Here is a 21,444-nt window from a genome sequence, read left to right as displayed (position 1 = left end):
TAGTATATAGGATTTATGTCCCCAATATATATAAAGCATCTGAAAATGTACAGAAGAATGAAGACCAACAACCTGACTGCAAAACAAGCAAAAGATATGAAGAGACTGATCATTAAGAAACAGAACGACCTTTAAACATATGAAAAAGGATGCCTGGCTGGCTCAGCTGGTTAAGTGTCTGACTCTTGATTTCAGCTCAGGCCATGATTTCAGGGTGGTGGAATACAGACAGCCCTGAGTCAGACTCCATGTTCAGCACAGAGTCTACTTAGGATACTGATACTCTCTCTCCCTCTGCCACTCTACCTCCTCACTCTCTCTTTCTCTCTCTGATAAATAAAATCTTTTTAAAAAGAGCACAAAGGGGGCACCTGGGTGGCTCAGTGGGTTAAAGCCTCTGCCTTTGGCTCAGGTCATGATCCCAGGATCCTTGGATCGAGTCCCACATCGGGCTCTCAGCTCGGCGGGGAGCCTGCTTCCTCCTCTCTCTCTGCCTGACTCTGCCTACTTGTGATCTCTGTCAAATAAATAAATAAAATCTTTAAAAAATATAAAAATAAATAAATAAATAAAAAATAAAAAGAGCACAAAGCAAGAGAGGGAGCATGAGTGGGGGTGAGTGTTAGGAAGTGGCTTGATCCCAGGATCTGAGATCATGACCTGAGCCCAAGGCAGACACTTAACCAACTGAGGGGCCCAGGTGCCTCTAAATAAAATCTTTTGAAAAATAAAAATAAACATATGAAAGATATTACTTATTAAAAAAATTTTTAAATGCTGACATACTATTTCTTACCTATCAGATGGACCAAGAAACCTAAAATCTGACAATAAATTCTGTTGGAAAGGCTTTGAGAAAACACTCTCAAATATTGCTGGTGGGCATCCAAAATGGTTATGATCCCCAGAGAAATCTGGCCATGTTTAAAAAATAATATATTCATTTAACTTTGGCCCAACAATCCTCTCCTAGAATTCTATTCCAAAGATACAATGGCAAAAAATATGAAGTAATATACACAAAAAGCTATTCATTGCAGTGCTGCTTTTAACAGCAAAAGGCTGCAAACTATTCATCAACAGATTGAACCACCTTTGGTGTAACCATACAATGGAGTACTAAAAAGAAGAAAAAAATAAATAAATAAAAATAAAGAGGAATGAAAAGCAGTGAATAAAGGAGTGATAGTGTGTGTGTGTGTGTGTGTGTGTGTGTCTCCTTTATATCATATATATCCTACACACACACATACTTTCATTCCTCTATAATCTCTATACCCTAACTATTTTTAGAATTGTTAGGTGAAAAATCAAGAGACACATTTTAAGAGGAGAGAATAAAATACATATTTGTTTATATATATTTTTTAAGATTTTATTTATTTATTTATTTGATAGATAGAAAGATCACAAGTAGGCAGAGAGGCAGGCAGAGAGAGAGGGAGGAAGCAGGCTTCCTGCTGAGCAGAGAGCCCGATATGGGGCTCGATCCCAGGACCCTGAGATCATGACCTGAGCCGGAGGCAGAGGCTTAAACCACTGAGCCACCCAGGTGCCCTATTTGTTTATATTTTTGAACAGAAAAAAGATGGAATAACAAACCAAAATTTAAAAGCCATGAAAATACAGGGTGCCTGGGTGGCTCAGTCGGTTAAGCATCTACCTTCAGCTCAGGTTATGATCCCAGGGTCACGGGACTGAGTTCCATGTTGGGAGCCTGCTTCTCCCTCTCCCTCTGCCATACCCCTGCTTATACTCTACTCTCTCTCTCTCAAATAAAATCTTTAAAATTAATTGATTGGTCGCATAACCTCAAAAACTCTTAGACTTGGGGCGCCTGGGTGGCTCAGTGGGTTAAAGCCTCTGCCTTCGGCTCAGGTCATGATCCCAGGGTCCTGGGATCGAGCGTGGCATCGGGCTCTCTGCTCAGCGGGGAGCCTGCTTCCTCTTCTCTCTCTGCCTGCCTCTCTGCCTACTTGTGATCTCTGTCAAATAAATAAATAAAAATCTTAAAAAAAAAAAAAAAAACAAACAACCCAGACTTATTAGCATTACTGTTAGTAATAATTATAAATATTTTCATTTACATTCACTTATGAATGTTCATTTATGTGTATTTATAGTATGTATAGGATAAAGCAAAAAAGCAATTGTTCATATTGTTAGTCAAGATTTTCAATGTAAGAGTAAAGAGATCCAAATATAAAACACAAGTTTACATAAAAATCCTAATCCTAGAAAAAATAATAAAAAAAAAACCTAATCCTAGGGGTGCCTGGGTGGCTCAGTCGTTAAGCATCTGCATGCCTTCGGCTCAGGTCATGATCCCAGGGTCCTGGGATGGAGCCTCACGTCTGGGCTCCTGCTCAGTGGGAAGCCTGCTTCTCCCTCTCCTACTCCCCCTGCTTGTGTTCCCTCTCTCACTGTCTTTTCTCTGTCAAATAAATTAATTAAAATTCTTTTAAAAAATAAATGAATAAAAGACCTTTAAAAAAATCCTAATCTTAAAATTTCAATGAAAATAGTCTTAAAATTAATGGTTTATCTCTTTCTAAAGCCTTTATATTCCTAACTTTATCCACTAAAAAAGGTGAAAGCAATAATGTAACTCAGCAGAGCAATGAACACTATACTTCCCAATCTATAACCTCTAAACATCACTTCTCAATAGGAAATGAGCAGTACTTAAAAAAAAGAAAGAAAGAAAGAAAGAAAGAAAGAAATGGTTGGTTTCCAGCTTTGAGGCAGGTAATGTAAAATATGACTCTGGATCATCTTTTATCAGAGACTATCTTGTCAAAGACCACTCGGGTGGTATACAAAGGACACAAACCCAATCTGAAGATGCTCCCACAGGCCACAGAAGAAACTATTTGAGCATCAAAAAATAAAAAGATTGCAATACATCAACTGTACTAAAAACCCGTGAGTTCATAAAGACACCTAAAAATGAAAAATATTGCTAGAGTACTGACTCATTCTGAAAAATGGTAAATTAAGGTAAAGAATCAAGCATTCATTTTGCCTTTCCTATATGGACTACATTTCAAAATAAGCAATTAGTTGGAAGAATTCTTTATAGAACTTCCATTAATAAATGTAAGCAGAAGGACAGAATTAGAAAGTAATCACTTTGCCTAATGAAATAATGGACTCAGGCAAGATCATCAAAGCTGTTGTTAATACTACATGAAATGCTGATGGGGAACTTTAGGGTGGAAGGATCAGAATGACACCATCTGAACTCTCATCAACTTTAACAAGTGATGCAATAGAAAGTACACAGCACCACCAAGGAAGTGTTGCTAAACTAAATTTAAATCAAGTTTTTAGATCTAAATACCAGTTTGCCGGAAATATGCAGTATACAAAACAAATTAATGGTATGACAGCTAGAAACTGTTCTGAAATTCTCCAGAAAAAAAGTGAAGGGTGAGAAATAAAGTAAGTATGGCAGGATGCTGAAAACTGAAGCTAGACTATGTAGGTATATGTCCATTCTTATGTATGGACATTTCTATATAAAAATAAAAACAACAAAAACCTCTACAGTGCTATTTTTGGAAAAGGAGTAAAAGAAATATTCACAAATATAATTCTTAATATTAGGACTTTATAATTCCACAGGTTGTCTTAAAGTTTATCTTAAATGTTATCTTTTAAAGTTTTTAAACTTTTAAACTTTTAAAACAAGTCAATACAGTATGGACTGCACTTGGAAATTATAAATATATACCTGATATATTCTTTTAAACTATAAATAAAAATACACAGTCACTGAATTAAAAAACAGTAACAACTGGGAAATGAGAATTTCCCAGTGCTAATATAAGGACTACATAAAATAAAAATTTAAGCAGCAGTTCAGATAAGGTACATTGAATAGATCACAGAAAAATGTCACCAAAATTAACATCTACTCCAAACTTAGCTTCTATTAAAATGTTTTAAAATATCTGAGGTTCTTGGCAAATAATATCAGGAACAAAACTGGATGTATAAATTTTCAACCTAACTGGCAACTAACAACCCAAGTCACATATCATTTTATCTTTCCAGGCTTGAATAGAGAGCCATGATAAATTTAAAACACAATTAGTAAGGACGAGGCAAATCTACTATTTACAACAAATGAATTAATGTTTGTTATACAACGTAAAGTACTGACTTAATTCATTCTTAGGTGATAGGTATAACCAGTTACTTACATACAACTATTATAACTTAAAGAGTTTAAAGATACAACAAAATACTTAACAGGTCAAACACTCTTTCCATCAGTTCACTGCAGCAACTGCCAGTAAGTGATGGGTAGCGTGTAAAGAAGTTGTCCTAGCAGCTCCAGAGTAACGAATACCCATCTATATAAGTCGTACTAAGGTATAACAGATAAATCTAATTAAAATTTGAGATATTTAAACCCTCTCCAAATTCCCAACACACACTAAAACATACTGGAATTGGGAGTCAGAAAGCCAGCACTAAAAATATATCTAGAAGGAAAACCTACCTTTAAGAATCTAAGAAAGTCAATTTTTGAGACCTGAAATTTCTTGAAAATAGAACAATGTCCCAAAATATTTCAGTTCAACTTTTTGAATGTAAATTATTCTAAGAAAGTTTTCCAAATGTCTCATCTGTAATATTAGGGTGATGGTAACAGAATATACCTCATAAGAGTGTTGGGAGAATGAAATGAGAATACATATAAACACTCAGAACATTACCAGCATGGACTAAATACCCAAAAAGTGCTAAGTATTTTTATTATCATCATGACATCATCTGCTGTTGGGTGGTAAAGGAACTTGATAAAAATTCCCTGGAGGGTATTCTGGTAACAAGAGTTAGCAATTTTTAAATGCATGTAACTTCCTATACACTTTTAGAAATTATTCCTTAAGATATGCCTGCCTACGTGTGCAAAACTGTGTATACAAGGCTGTCCAATGCAGCAAATACTAATCAACAAAACCTGGATAAATAAATTATGGAACAACCATACAAAGGAAATACTATGCAACCATTTTTTTAAAATGAAGATACAGGGGCGCCTGGGTGGCTCAGTCATTAAGCATCTGCCTTCAGCTCAGGTCATGATCTCAGGGTCCTGGGATGGAGCCCTGCAACAGGCTCCCTTCTCAGAAGGAAGCCTGCTTCTCCTTCTCCCACTCCCTGTTTGGGTTCCCTCTCTCACTGTCTTTCTCTCCCTGCCAAATAAATAAATAATTTAAAAAAAAATAAGTAAAATGAGAATATAACTATACACACTAATATTTTTAAAAACCCACATTATTTATTTACCCTTATATATGTTCCACATTTTCTGAAGGAGAGAAGAAACTGCAAACTACTTCTGGGTAGTAAAACTGGGACCTAAGAAGAAGTGGTAAACTTTTATTTTTTATTTTAACCATTCCTGGTACATTTACTTACTTACTTATTTATTTATTTATTTATTTTTAAGATTTTATTTATTTATTTGACAGAGAGGGGGAGAGAGCACAAGTAGGCGGGGGCGGGGGGCAGGTTCCTGCTGAGGGGCTCGATCCTAGGACCCTGAGATCATGACCTGAGCTGAAGACAGAGGTTTAACCCACTGAGCCACCCAGGCACCCACATTCCTGGTACTTTTAAAATTGCACACTATGTGACTGTTATTCTTAAACTATTATTTTAAAAAACAAACAAATTAGTTTAAAAAAAAAAAACACTGGTCTAAAAACCAGAAAAGAGGGGCACCTGGGTGGCTCAGTGGGTTAAAGCCTCTGGTCATGATCCCAGGGTCCTGGGATCGAGCCCCACATCAGGCTCTCTGCTCCGCAGGAAGCCTGCTTCCTCCTTTCTCTCTCTGCCTACCTTCGATCTCTCTGTCAAATAAAATCTTTAAAAATAAATAAATAAATAAATAAATAAAAACAAAAAAAGGGGGTGCCTGGGTGGCTCAGTTAGTTAAGTGTCAGCCTTCAGCTCAGGTCATGATCTCTAGGATCATGGGATCAAACCCCGAGTAGGGCTTCCCGCTCAATGAGAAGTCAGCTTCTCCCTCTGCCCCTACCCCTGCTTGTGTACTCTCACACTCTCTTTCTCAGAAATAAATAAAGAAAATCTTTTTAAAAAGACCAAAAAAAAAAAAAAAAAAAAAAAAAGAAAGGAAGAAAGACCAGAAAAAAAATCCAAAGAATTTGTTTCAACATTTGGATTAGTGTTTCCAATCGCTTCTCGGCCTTTTGGCTAAGATCAAGTGTAGTATCTGTTCTTATCAGTTTAATATCTGGATTAGTGTTTCCAGAGACAAACATTACTCTTAAATGTCTGAAAATAATTATGTTTCTGAAATAGTGCAATTCTTCTAAGACAGAGTATTAAATAAGATTTTAAAATGTAGAGTTTGCATTCATCTTGAATACTTGAGAGTATATAAACTCCTCTCTTCCTAGAAACAGACACTGACATTAACCTATCTTACCTCTATTCTCACACCTCCTACAAATACAGCTACTTGGAACTTCTGTTTCACATCACCAACCATCCTACCTCATTAATTTCAAGCAGATATTGGGCTCTCCTGCTCCCTCTTCCCCAAACAAGTCATCACAGTCTAACCACCTGAGGAAAATGTGTAATGTAGCAAATAAGAAAGACAATTCCTACTCTCACCTCCCTATTTCTCAAGAGAACTCAGAGAATGGTTCCTATAACCTCCTCCCCAGTTCTAGGTGATCTCAGTGAACTCTTTAAAAAACAAGTATTTGGATGGGTTTTAAAAAAAAAAACAAACTTATCAGGGCACCTGGGTGGCTCAGTGGGTTAAGCCTCTGCCTTCGGCTCAGGTCATGATCTTGGGGTCCTGGGATGGAGCCCCACACTGGGCTCTCTGCTCAGTAGGAAGCCAGCTTTCCCCCTTCTCTCTCAGCTTGCCTCTCTGCCTACTTATGATCTCTGTCTGTCAAATAAATAAATAAATAAATAAATCTTTAAAGAAAAGGGAAAAAACTGAACTTATCATGGCTAAGACTAAAGATCAGAGTTACTGGTTTTGGAGTTCTGGCAAAGATAGAAAAATAAAAATGAAAGAGGAAAGGGAGTCTTGGAAAAGGAAGTAACCCATAAAGAAGAAAAGAGAGAGGAAAATGGATATTGGCACGGTAAACTAGCAGGCTCAACCCTTGACAAGCAGGACATCAGGCAAAAATGAGAGACCTTTGTGTTAGTATTAAAAACCATGATCATAGTCTAGGACACCTGGGTGGCTCAGTGGTTAAGTCTGTGCCTTCGTCTCAGGTCATGATCTCATCATCTGCTGGGATGGAGCCCCGCATCGGACACTCTGCTGGGTGGAGAACCTGCATCACCCCCTCTCTCTGCCTGCCTCTCGACCCTGAGATCATGACCTGAGCCGAAGGCAGGGGCTTAACCCACTGAGCCAAACACGCACCCCTTTATCCCCCATTCTTTCACGAAAGTAACATTACTCAAAGCTCACTTCAAAACTTCCTTTAAATTCAGAAAACTGTAAAAATGGTATATATGGAACATACTCACACTTCAGGGACATAACATAAACTTATTCTAATTAAATAAAATATTTACTGTGAGGAGGGGAAAGTGTACTCAAACTAATCCTCTATCAATTCAATTTTAACTGATTAATCATGTGCTCCACTGAGTACTGTCAGGACTAAAAGTTTGTGTTCTATTATGAGCATCTCTCCAATTCTTGAAATTATTTTTCAATTCTAAAGATTATGACAAGGTAACTAGTAATAAGAATAGAGTACTTAAAGGAAAAATAGTATTAACTATTTTAGTGTCCTTACTGTGGTTGAATGTAAAAGAAATCCATCACAGAACCTCCGAAAAAAATTTTTAAATTTAACCTTAGAACTGGAGTCATGGTTTAATACTACAGGTGGCAATTTATTTATATGGCTTAAAAATAAAAGTTAACTGAGCCTCATATTCCTTCTAAAAGCAATGAAATCGCTAATACAAAGAAGAAAATTAATGGGCGCCTGGGTGGCTCAGTGGGTTAAGCCGCTGCCTTCAGCTCAGGTCATGATCTCAGGGTGCTGGGATAGAGTCCCGCATCGGGCTCCCTGCTCAGCAGGGAGCCCGCTTCCTCCTCTCTCTCTCTGCCTGCCTCTCTGCCTACTTGTGATCTCTCTGTGTCAAATAAATAAATAAAATCTTTAAATTAAAAAAAAAAAAAGAAGAAGAAAATTAACCACAAACACAACGCAAGAGCTTCCACATTTTGCTCAACTTAAGAAACATTTTTACCTGAGGGAACAGTTGTATTGTTTTGGTGGTTTTCACTGGTGGAAACAAACAAATCTTCTTCTCCTTCAGTTGAGGAGCTGGAAGAGGATTCACTGCTGAGGTCATTCTCACTGGAACTACTAGAAGTGGGGAGCAATGCATATTTTCTTCGGGCTAACACTTCTCGTTTTTTTCTCTGCATTAATATCCTCTCTTTTTGTTTCTGCGTCCTCTGTGAGGCATTATTTTTTACAAATCTCTTTCTGCATGGAAGCCTCCTTAATGAACTGCTATGAAAACAGGGTCTCTTCATTAACAATCCTGAAACAGATTCTGTCTCTGTCCGAGGCCACTTTTGGGACCGTGCACTATGAGTTCTACTTTTAGCACTCAAAATTGCCTGGGAATGTCTTACAGAGACTTCTTTATCCTCATCCGAAGTCACAGTATCAGAATCTCCAAAATGCAGACTAGATGAAGGGGAAGAAAGACAATCACTAAAAGAGGAATCATTATCTTCATCGCTTGGTGTTTCTAGGTGTTGCCTCAATCCTAATATTCCCTGGTTCTCTTTAACACAATTTTGCATGTAAGAAGGGCCAGCCTGCTGGCTTTTGCGTTTTTTCCTCACAACAACACTTTTTTCTTGTTCTTGTTGGTTACCATTCATGTCCTTCTCTTGTTTTTGAGAATCATCACACAAATGAGAGAATTCATTCCCCACTTTACTGTTAATCATCTCAACTCCCGCAGGAAAACTTTTGGCTGCCCCAATGGGCTCTGGATGCAAGAGGATCCCTTTCAGACTCTCCTGTGTCTTTGGCGCATCAGAAGGAATCTCACTCTTCATATCCACTTTTAAGGTATATAGCTTGTTATATTCAGGAGTCCATTGAGACATGAGAAACTTTAAGGAAGGCCTAGAAGACAAAATTAGAGATTTAAAAGGATGTTAATGTGTTTTATTACACTAACTGAAGCATTTCAGATGCCACTGAGGACATCGTTAGAACAGAGAACTGCCTTTTCCTGATATACCAGGATATAAGTTGGCTGTAGTAAGTCATTTTACCGTTCTTTTAAGCCATTTTTCTCTGATACCTCTACCACATACCCAATCTTCAGAAATATAGTAAAGATCATAGAACAGAAGCCTATTTGAAAACTTCTATTAACCAAAAACTTACCTTGCTCTATGATCTACCTTCAGCTACATTTTTAGTTAAAATCTAACAATTTCTTCAAAACCTATTACAGTAAAAACAGATCAAAGGACTAGAATTTAAAAGACTTTGATTAGTCAACGCTTTTCTCCTGGTATCCTGAAAGTGGTAATTAAATATTTTTTTCTGCATCTAGATCATTATTGTATTAGACAGATAAGCTATAAATAGTGAACTAGTATAAATATAGCTCCTCTTTCCCATGTATCTTTTTTTCGTACTACTCTATTCTCTGATGAGAATATAACTCACTGATAGACAAAATACACAATTACTGCATTTCACAAAGTTTCAAATATATGCAGAAAGACTCCAGCCAAGACTGTGAGTGGCTGAAGATCAGTCAGTTAAAGCAGCACAGCAAAAACATAAAACCAAATTTCCTATAACTAATCTAAGGGTATCTAAATCATTGTGTCTTTGAAAGTAGGAGCTGCTGAAGAAAGGAACTTGAAATTAATTCATCTGCATCAATGCAATGTACACATAAGAATGGTAACAACATAAAATTAATAAATATGACTCAAAATAGAATGTATTTATCAGAAAGGCAGTTAATGTGGAAGTCCAAAATATGATTAAATAATGTTAAGATTTTTAACTTAAGTTTTTATTTTTATTATTTTATATTTATTTATATTTTTATATTTTATATTTATTTTTATTATTTTAACTTAAGTATTTATTTTAACTTGAGTTTTTTATTTTTAACTTAAGTTGAAGTATAAGAGACAAACATATTTTAACTTTACAGCTCAATCTATTCTCACAAAGTGAACATACCTATGTAACCTCCAAGATCACAAAACATAAGATAACCAGCACCCTAGAAATCCCCTTCCAGTCACTCCAACTACTGGAAGTTGTAACCACTATCCTAACTTCTAAGACTATGGATTAGTTTTGTATTTAACATGCACTTTTTAAACCACTTCCTAAAAAGAGAGGATGAACAGGTATTTGGTAGCAAGTCTTTTCCTTCTCCACAAATGACAGTTACAGGAATATACAATCTCACAAGTCTCCCACTTTAGTGTATGACTATTATCAGAACAGATGATAGCAATTAAAAAAAAAATGAAACAGCCTATTTCTTTCTTTCTTTTTTTTGAGTAGGCTCCACGCCCAACACGGGGCCCAAACTCACAACCCTAAGATCAAGAGTCACATGTTCCACTGACTGAGCCAGCCAGCCACCCCAGAAACAGTCTGCTTCTATATAAAGCTATCAAAACCTCTATCTTCTGTAATTCTTGTTTACAAGGACAGGCAGTGATGTAACCAGAATCAGCCATCAAGCTCTATCTAGAGTTCAGCAGAAGTAGGAAAGGAGGAACACAAAGAAGGCTGAACACATGGGCACAGCAATGACCAAATTACAAGAGGCAGCAAATCAGATAAGGATCACTGTAATTAAATGTAAGAAAACACAAATCACAACAATAAGGTACAGATAAATGTGATTTAAGATTCAAGGGGTGGCCCACTAAGAAGGCCACAATAGAAAAAATAGAGATAATAACAAGTATTGGCAAGGATATAAAGAAGTTAAAATCTTCATACATTGCTGGTGGGAATATAAAATGTAACCTGGCTTAGCTACAATATTCATAGTACCATTGGTCGTGATAGCACAAAAGTGCAAACAACACAAATGTCCATCAACTGATGAATAAATAAATCCACACCATGGTTACTCATTAATCAAAAGAAATGAAATACTATTTCATGCTACAAAGTGACAGGACTTCAAAAGTACTACACTAAGTAAAAGAAACAGTCACAAGACCACATTTTTTAAGATTCCTTTGGTAAGAAAAGTCCAGAATAAGCAGTGCTATAGAGACAGAAGGTAGATTAGTGATTGGCTAGGACAGGAGAATAACCAGAGAATTGAAATGTGATGGCCAAAGTGTTTCAGATTTATTTTCAGTGAAGTGAAAAGGTTTTAAAACTGATTGTGGGGGTGCCTAGGCGGCTCAGTAGGTTAAGCCTCTGCCTTCAGCTCAGGTCATGATCCCAGGGTCCTGGGACTCAGCCCTGCATCAGGCTCTCTGCTCAGCGGGGAGCCTGCTTCCCCCTCTCTCTCTGCCTGCTCTCTGCCTACCTGTGATCTCTGTCAAATACATAAATAAAATCTTAATAAAAAAAAAAGTGATTGTGGTGATAGTTAATCAACTCTAAATATTCTAAAAACCACTAATGTACACACTTAAAAAGGGAGAGTTATAATGGTATGTGAATTATATCTCTATTAAGCTGTCGCCAAAAAGTCAAGAGAGAAAGCAGCCAGACTTCTGTGCATCAGATAATTATGGACCCGTCTTTGATCTCATTAAAGAGTCACGTCATTTGGAAAAATATGGGGATCTTTCAGTTTATGTCTCTGAGGTGTTGTGATGAGTTGGATCTCTAGAGAAATAAACTTCATATGCTGAAGGAAAAAAACTGCTTCAGACTCCTCACCCTTAATTACTAAGTCACACTCGAGGTACTGGTAATGGAGATTTTAAGATGCAATGAAAACTTGCCAAAAGGACAGATCAATTCTGAGAACAGGAACCATAAGTGAATTTACAAAGAAGCGATTCATAGCATAATTTACTAAACTCAATTTCTTTTCCATTAGCTTATGCCCCAAAGCCAAAACACTGAACTCTTTATGGTTAACTCTGCTCTGGGTTTTGGCGAATTTTGTCTGCCTAGGTGGAGGCAGGGAGGGAATAAGGGACAGGTGGTACGTATACAATGTGGTAGGTGGTGAGTGTTTGTATACCAGTAACTGTTGTCTGAGCTATCATGTCAAGCCCATATTACCTGAGCTATTCCCACCAAGGAGTATTCTCATTCATGCTTTTATTTTGAACTGAGAAAAAGAAGAGAAGTTCATGAAAAGAAATAAATACTAGTACTGGATTTTTTTAACTAAAAAAGCAGCAAAACTAACACAAAGGATCAATAAATAATATTTGAAACTATTTGGTATTTGATGAAATTACAACCTAGTCTTTTATTTCTATAAAAATTATTGGCCGGGGCGCCTGGGTGGCTCCCTGGGTTAAAGCCTCTGCCTTCGGCTCAGGTCATCATCCCAGGGTCCTGGGATCAAGGCCCGCATCGGGCTCTCTGCTCAGTGGGGAGCCTGCTTCCGTTCCTCTCTGCCTACTTGTGATCTCTGTCAAATAAATAAATAAAATAAAATAAAAAATTATTGGCTGATCCAATTTACAAAGGAGGTTAAACATGTACCACATATATCTTAACTCCTTAACCACATTAGGACTTATTTGCTTATACGTTACTTCAGTACTAAATCCGCAAGATTTTAGTACTTCAGTACTAAACCAGCTCCTTGTACTGGTTTGATTCAATCATTGTATTGCTGTGTCATGAGAGCAGCATACCAATTACTTCTGAAACTAGCGTAGGATACACAACTAGCAGTAAATTTTGCATTTAAAAAAAAGCACAGTAACTAAAAATGCTAACTTTCAAAACTAAAAGGGTTAGGATTTGGCAATTTATATAATAAATTAAATGTACATGAACATAAGGGGGGTTTAAAAACTCATTAAGATTATGGATACAACTTTGAGGAACTCTATCTGTAAACTGAGATATGGTTTAGAAACAGTCATTATTATTGGTATGAATGACTTTTACAACCAATGGTAAATGTAAGTACTGTTAAGTTTAAATAGAAATTTGATGATCTTACAGAGCTCTAAAGGAACAAGATGTTTTAAAATATCCGTAAGATTTTGTATTTTTCTATAAAACTTTCAAAGATTATCAGGAAATGAACTAGAAATATATCCACTGTTTATGCACTTTTTAAATATAACTAAGTAGAAACAAATATTGGTACCACAGGGATATTACTTAAGACATGTTCTGAATTTTTAATTCTCTTTTACTGTTATTTATTTTACTATGTGCCAGTTTAAGGATATGAAATCAAGAACCTGACAAAATACTCTCTCCTACCACCTAAATGCTTCATAATCACTACTTCTTATAGCTAGTAATGATAAACTTCTTAGCAAATTAAAATTAACTTGCAGACTGATATCGGACAGAAAGGAGAAAGTTATAGGCAGGATAACTATTGTGAGACTGCCAAACTCAACTTCTTTTAGGAAGCTAGGTGCAGGGCACCTGAGTGGCTTAGTTGGTTAGGCATCTGTCTACCTTCAGCTCAGGTCGTCAGAGTCCTGGGATCAAGGCTGAATCCGGCTCCCTACAGAGCAGGAAGCCTGCTTCTCCCTCTGCCTCTGCCTTTCTGTCTCTTATGAATAAATAAACAAAATATATTTTTAAAAAAGGAAGCTGGATGTAATAAAAATGTGAAGAAAGATCAATGATCAAGGCAACCTAGCCTAAATAGACAATAATGTTCAGAGACAGACTGTTGGCTATCAAATGATTCATCTGAATTCTTGTTGACCAAGGGCACAGGATGAAAAAAAAATTACAGATAATTCACTAAAAGTCCTAAAAGAGACAATTATAGATATAATGATATCAGAATACAGAAAAAAATGGGACAATGTAAAAAACTTTAAGGATAAAACTCACAGAACACTCAAAACTGCAATTACTGAATAAACAGTTCCAACAGGTCCACTAGGGTATGTTATCAGAGTCTGCATGAGACACTGATCCACATACTGACATTAAAAAAGTAAAATCAGGTGCACCTGGGTGGCTCAGGGTAACTTAGGCCTCTCTGGCTTCGGCTCAGGTCTTGATCTCAAGAGTCCTGGAATCAAGCCATACATCAGGCTCTATGCTCAGCAGGGAGCCTGCTTCCCCACTCTATTTGCCTGCCTACTTGTGGTCGGTCTCTCTCTGTCAAATAAATAAATAAAATCTTTTAAAAAAAGAAAAGTAAAATAGTCCTAACCTTCAAAGAATTCAGACTAAGGAGAGAGAGAAATAGATTACAAAACACCAAAAAGAAAACACTGCAAGGACACTTAGATATTATAGAAGGAATCCATAATTTGAAGGATAAGTAAGAGTCAGCAAAGGAACAGCGTAGTGGGGGATAGAAGAAGCAGGCCATTCTAAAATATAAGACAAGGGGAACACCTTGAAAAATCTTAAACTAGAAAGTAATATTATTATAGCTATACTTCAGCTGGACCATCTGGTAATACAGGGTAAAAAAGGGATTGAAGTAGGCCAAAACTGGAGACAGAAAAGAACAGTAAAGAAGCTACTGCTATAAAAATGAGAAAAATGTATGGATAGACAATATGGGACTGGTGTTCAGAATGGGAAAGCACAAAATCCAGAGATAATGAAAGACACAGTTACCAGGAGTTTGTTAACCTTTGGTTAGGAAACATCTAGAGCTAGCATCCTAGTCCAAATTATCATAATCTTCTCCCTATACTATTGCAACAGACTCTAATTGTTCTTACTTCTACCAACAATTCACTTCTACATAGCAACTTGAGTGTATCCTAAGAATATAAACCAGATATTATACCCTTGCTCAAATTTTTCCAGTAGTTTCCAAATGTCTCAAAAACAAAATCCAAACCCTTTACCACAGCTTATATGACCCTTTATGATCTAATGTCCATCTATTTCTCTTACTACCTCACCTCTTTATTCACTAGGCTGCAGCCAAACTGGCCCTCTTTCTTATTGGTCTCTGAACATGGCAAGCTTTCTCTGCACCTGTGCTTTGCATTCCCCATGCCTAACATGCTTTTTTTTTTTTTTTTTTTTTTTGGAAAGGCTAACTACCTTCTGATCACCATGTCGGTCTTGCTTTAAATGTCAATTTAAACCAATGGGCACCTCTGTGGCTCAGTTGGTTAAGCATCTGCCTTTGGCTAAGATTATCATCCCAGATTCCTGGGATCAAGTCTCAGATCTGGGCTACCTACTCAGCAGGGAATCAGCTTCTCCCTCTGCTCCTCCGCCCTGCCCACGATCTCTCTCTCTCAAAATACATAAAACCTTAAAAAATTAAAAACAAAAAATAAATGTCACTCTTTGGAGAAGTCTTCTCTGACTGCTCTGGGGCAACCATGAGAATGTCCCTTGCAGACCTCCAACTACAGAAAGCTTAACTGATGAAGAGCCCCAACTGCTGTGTTTTGAAATCTATTACTACATTTGCCTGAAGTCGTATTTTCCACAGACTGCTCCTGGCCAATGACATTATAACAGGGAAACTAAATTAGGCCTGTCCTTTGGAGACACAGAACTTTAATAGCTGACTTTGGTTTTAGGACTCCCTGATGGCCTTCCTGAAACTTCCTAAAACCCAACTTTTTCTTTCCTCTCTCCACTCAGGGTCAGATCTGCATTACAGTCCAACAATTCTGCCTTCTCCAGCTTCTCCCCTCATTTTCTCTTACAGACACCTCCCCCTAATAAAATCCTTGCACACTGTGTAAAGAGGAAAATACCAACAGAGTAAAAAGGTAACCCACAGAAGAGAAGAAAATATTCACAAATCATATATCTGATAAGATATAAGGGCTGAGGGGCACCTGGGTGGCTAAGTGGGTTAAAGCCTCTGCCTTTGGCTCAGGTCATGATCCCAGGGTCCTGGGATCGAGCCCCACATCGGGCTCTCTGCTCAGCAGGGAGCCTGCTTCCCCCTCTCTCTCTGCCTGCTTCTCTGCCTACTTGTGATCTCTGTCTGTCAAATAAATAAATAAAATCTTAAAAAAAAAAAAAAAGATATAAGGGCTGATATCCAGAATATATAAAGAACTCCTAAAACTCAACAACAAAAACCCCATTAAAAATGGACAAAGGAGGTGCCTGGGTGGCTCAGTTGGTTAAGCAACTGCCTTCAGCTCAGGTCATGATTCCAGGGTCTTGGGATCTAGTTCCACATGGGGCTCTCCCTGCTTCTCCCTCTCCCTGCCACTACCCCTGCTTGTGTACTCTCTCGCTCTGTCAAATATGTAAAATCTTTAAAAATAAATAAATTAAAAAATAAAAATGGAAAAAGGAACTGAATAATGATTCCTCCAAAGAAGGTGTACAAATGGCCAAAAGGAACATAAAATGAGGGGTACCTAGGTGGCTCAGTCAGTTAAGTGTCCAACTCTTGATCTCAGGTCCTGAATTCAACTCCTGCACTGGGCTCCACACTGGGTGTGGAGCCTACTAAAAAACAAAACAAACAAAACAAAAACCATAAAAAGATGTCACTAATCAGTAGGGAAATTTAAGTTAAAAATATAATGTGATGCTACTTCACATCCAGGGTGGCTATCATCTAAGAAACAAAATAACAAATATCCGTAAGGGGTGGAGACACTGGATTCCTTGTACACTGCTGGTGGGAATGGAAAATGGTACAGCAACTGTGGAAAAGAGTACGGCAATTCCTCCAAAAATTAATAGAGAATTACCCTGTGATCTAGCAATTCCATTTCTAGGTATGCACCTAAAAGAAAGCAGGGACTCAAACAAATTATTTGACATACCTGTTCACAACTGCATTATTCACAACAGCCAAAAAGAGGAAGCAACCCAAATATCCATCAATGAATGAATGGATAAACAAAGTGTGCTGTGTGTATATATATAGTGAAATATTGTTCAGCCTTAAAAGGAATCCAGGGCACCTGGGTGGCTCAAGTCGGTTAAGTGTCCAACTCTTGATTTTGGCTCAGGTCATGATCTCAAGGTTGTGAGATCAAGCCATGCGTGGGGCTCCAAGCTCAGCAGGGTCTCCTTGAAATCCTTTCCCTCTCTTTCACAAAAATAAACAAATAAAATACTCCCCCCACTTGTTTTTTTTTTTTTTAAGGAAGGAATCCGTACAAAAACCTGCACTAGATGCTTGTAACAGCTTTACTCTAATTGGCAAAACTTGGAAAACCACCAAGATGTCCTTCAGGAGTTGAGTGGCTAAACTGTGGTGGATCCAGAATATGGAGTATTATTCACTGCAACGAAGAAAGGAGCTATCAAGCCATGAAAAAAATGTGGAGGAACCTTAAGTGCACATTATATTAAGTGAAAGAAGCCAATCTGAAAAGGCTACACATGCCAAATGATTCCAACTATAGTACATCAACTTCCAGAAAAGACAAAAACTATGGAGACAATAAAAACGTTAGTGGTTACAAGGAAGGGCTTAAGTGGCAATAAACAGGTAGAGCAAAGAGGATTTTCAGGACAGTGAAATACTGTTTGATATTATAAGGAAGGACATATAACATTACACATTTGTCCAAACCTGACTTAATTTAGGTTCACCCTTGGTTAAAAAAAAAAAGTACTATTCTGATGATTGATGCTGATAATGGGGAAGGCTGTGCATGTGTAGGGACGGAGAATATATGCGAAGTCCCTCATATACCTCCCTCTCAATTTTGTTATAAGCCTGAAACTACTCTAAAAAAAAAAAAAAGGCTTTTAAAAAAAAGGAAACTCTGACACGTTACAACACAAAGGAACCTTGACGACAATAAGCTAAGTGAAACAGACGATCACAAAAGGATAAATACTGTATGCTTCCATTTACATCGGTGCCAGCAGCAGTCAAATTCAGAGACAGAAAGCACAACAGTGGTCACCAGGGTATATAAGGAGAGAAGGGGATGAAAATTGGTGTTAAGTGGGTATAGAATTTCATTTGGGAAAGATAAAAATGTGCTGGATATGGATGGTGGTGATGGTTGCACAACAATCTGAATATATTTAATGCCAAACTACACACTTACACATGGTTAAAAGAGTAAACTTTACATGATGTATATTTTACAACCAAAAAAAAAAAAAAATTCCTTGCATATTTAATCCTGTCATGGCATCTGTTTCTCAGAGAACCTAGACTAACACACACTCCATTTAAAGAACAACTTTTCTCCATCACTCAGTATCACATCCTGATTTTTGTAAAGTCCTTAACTTGCCAATAACTGAAATCTCATTAGCCTATTTTTATTGTATATGGTACGGGTTCCCTCACTAAGTTTCAAGTTCCAAGAAAACAGGAACCTTATCTGCCCTATTCACTGCCTGATCTCTAGCAACTAAAACTCAACTGGCACATGCTAGGCACTCAAGAATATTTTTTATTGCATTTATCAGTAGAATAAATGGGTAAAATTTTAAAATGACTGCTATATTTCTGACTGGGGTAACTTAAGAATTATGGTGATGTCAATCACTAAGACAAGAAAGGAGAATATGAAGAATGAGAGTAACAGAAACAAAATTATGTAACAATAATGTCTAAGACTTCTTGTACACTTGTTACAACCCCATTTTCAGTTACAACAGCTCTACAAGCACAATAGACATAAAAATTAATATCTTATTCTTGGGGTTCCAACAAGCCCTTGAAAGAGAGAGACTTACCACAAAAGAGAATAGTAAGGAACCAAAGATTTTCTCCTCCATAAAACTGGTAACCTATCTACATGCTGCTTCTTGACTCATAGCAAATATTAAGTAGCAAAGTAGATGCATCTTGCAGAAAGTCTACAGAGACCAATTTTCATGTCTCTAAGAGTATCAAGGTACAACATTAAAAAATAAATCTTCAAACCAGAGAACTGTGGCTGGATTCAGCTCACAGACATGTTTTCTTTGCTCTGCACAATTCAGAAAAAAAAACACAGCAAAACAAAAACAAAACTGATGACTAGTTCTCATTCATATCAGGGGGGAAAAGCTTTCATCACTATATAACATTGTTCTGGAAGGGCTAGTCAAGTCATTCAAACAAGAGAATGGCCATAAATAATAGGAGGATTTTTTGGTCATTATTTGCAGATGACGTCTACAGGTGAGACTGACAAAAAACCTGGAAACACTAACCTAGGCAAGTTATCACAACAGTTCTCTGAAATCAATGACTTTCCTTTAAACAAAGAGTAGCTAATTAGAAAATACTATAGGGGGAAAAAAACCACTCACAACAGAGTGAAAAGATTTAATACCCAATATAACATTTAACAAGAGACACACAGTACCTATATGAAAATAATTAATACTATATCAGTTTTGCAAAAATTACTGGGAAATTTAATATGACTCCAAAATAGTAGCAAAATTTTTAAAATTATGAAACAACAGAGGGGTGCCTGAGTAGCTCAACTGGTTAAGCTTCTGACTTAAGCTCAGGTCATGATCTCAGGGTCCTGGAATTAAACCCCATGGTGGGCTCCCATGCTCAGTGAGTCTGTTTGTCTCCCTCTCTTTCTGCCCCTACCCACACCCCTCCTGTGTGTACTCCCTCTCTGAAATAAATAAAATCTTAAACAAAGGAAACTAGCATTCTAGTTTTCTTAACCATCAAAGATTCTCTGTCATTCATAGTCCTGCAGACATGTAGATCAGTTCACAGTTCTGTATTATAACAGTTCAAAATTTCTTACTTTTCTCAGCACCAAAGGAAAATATTGGTATCATCTGGGTAAAGAGGTGGTAGAACAAGGAGTCTCATGGATGGGTCTATACTAATATAATGGGGTCTTGCCATATTAGTTGCTAGAGTCACATGTGTTCATCTTGTGGTTGCATTTAAAAGTCACTGAATTTTAGAATGATTTATATGGAGAGTGAAGAGATTTAGAGACCTAAATCCAAAGATGTTCACTCTACTCCTTAATCTAAACAGATATCCACAGAGACAATAACTTGAGAGGAACTAGACAGACATGAGATATTCAACATGAGGAGATTCAGGGACATCCTCCATTCCATGTTGTTCTAGATACTACTGCCCATGATATTAAAGGGAATTGAAGTATATAGTACAATGGAGTTTAGAACTGTCAGACTCTGACAGTTACCTAAAGAGAGGTATGCCCAGGATCACCATCTCCTCTGGAAGAGTAAAGGGGAACTGAGAAGCACAGACAGCACCATGTTTACCTTTAGAGACTTTCACATGGGTTGACTATCTCAGCTAAGGCTTACTCTGTGAGCAAAGTTTTTGTCCGCCCCCCGCCCCCCGGCAAACTTGACTTCAAATAACTTAGGAAAAACAACTAGCTGACTGAGTAACCCACCAAGATGAGGACTGTAAGACTAAGAAGTCTTATAAAATATTACCAAAATACTCTAGGAAAAGAAAATACTCCAGCTAGAGAAAATGAGGCCTACAATAATAATCAAAAAAGCTAGCATATCTAAGAACTACGGGAAAATATTATGAAAGAAAAGGAATCACAAAAGGAAAGGTGACTTTCCACATTTAAGTGTGATCACTGACAAAAAAATAATAAACAGTCAAGCAAAAGTAAATGTCATTCATTTGCGTACTAGAAAGATCTGGTTTCAAGTCCTGACTCTGCCTCTGACTAGCTGTGTCACCTTGGGCAGATTACTTAAACTCTCTAAGACTGCTCCTTGTCTATAAAACTGGGATACTAGAATCTATCTCATAAAATTGCTTAAAGGGTTAAATCAGAGTACCTAGCAGAGCACCTAACATAATGGCTCTTATTATTAATTCCTTTTCTAGAGAAGCAGTTACACAGATAAAAAAATATAATGTTTAAGACCATCCCTTATAGCTAGAAATAGATGAAGTCCTCAGAATCAAAGAAGGGCATACAATCAACTGTTCCTACTACAGAACCTTAAAATAATTAAAAATGGAGGACTAATTTTCTTTGTCACAAAACCCATGAAAACAAATAATTCTACAGATTCTTCCCTACTATGGAGGATTAAAATTTGGGGAGCTGGATGCTCCCTGATATCTAACACTAGACATTCTACTTTTGGAAAAAGGTTAAGTTTCTTTCAAATAATAGGTTTCTATTACTCAATGAACCTAATGATCTTCTTGTTTGTCTTGTTTAAAATAGTCTAAAATCCCCAAGTATTAGTCATCAAAAGAAAACATATCTAACATCTATTTAGGTCTCCTATCAGAACAAACTAGGTGGAGTTCAACACAGAGTCGACTATTCTAGCTGTGATTGTGGTGTCATCATGACCAGTAGCGATGAAG

General features: G+C 37.1%; 1 protein-coding gene and 1 pseudogene across 5 annotated transcripts in view; one reads left to right on the top strand and one right to left on the bottom strand.

Moving 5' to 3' along the window:
* Nucleotides 1-21,444, bottom strand: part of RNF111 (ring finger protein 111) — a 96,465-nt gene that overhangs the window by 45,070 nt on the left and 29,951 nt on the right. For all 5 annotated transcript variants that reach the window (XM_059372028.1, XM_059372030.1, XM_059372031.1 and 2 more), the window contains exon 2: nucleotides 8,284-9,182. In XM_059372028.1, the coding sequence (XP_059228011.1) occupies nucleotides 8,284-9,163 (880 nt within the window). In that variant the 5' untranslated portion in view covers nucleotides 9,164-9,182. The remainder of the gene's footprint in view (nucleotides 1-8,283; nucleotides 9,183-21,444) is intronic.
* LOC132000573 (U2 spliceosomal RNA) lies at nucleotides 6,215-6,327 on the top strand (annotated as a pseudogene).

Source organism: Mustela nigripes, chromosome 13, assembly GCF_022355385.1.
Source record: "Mustela nigripes isolate SB6536 chromosome 13, MUSNIG.SB6536, whole genome shotgun sequence".
Taxonomy (NCBI): Eukaryota; Metazoa; Chordata; class Mammalia; order Carnivora; family Mustelidae; genus Mustela; species Mustela nigripes.
This window is presented reverse-complemented; position numbering and strand designations above follow the sequence as displayed.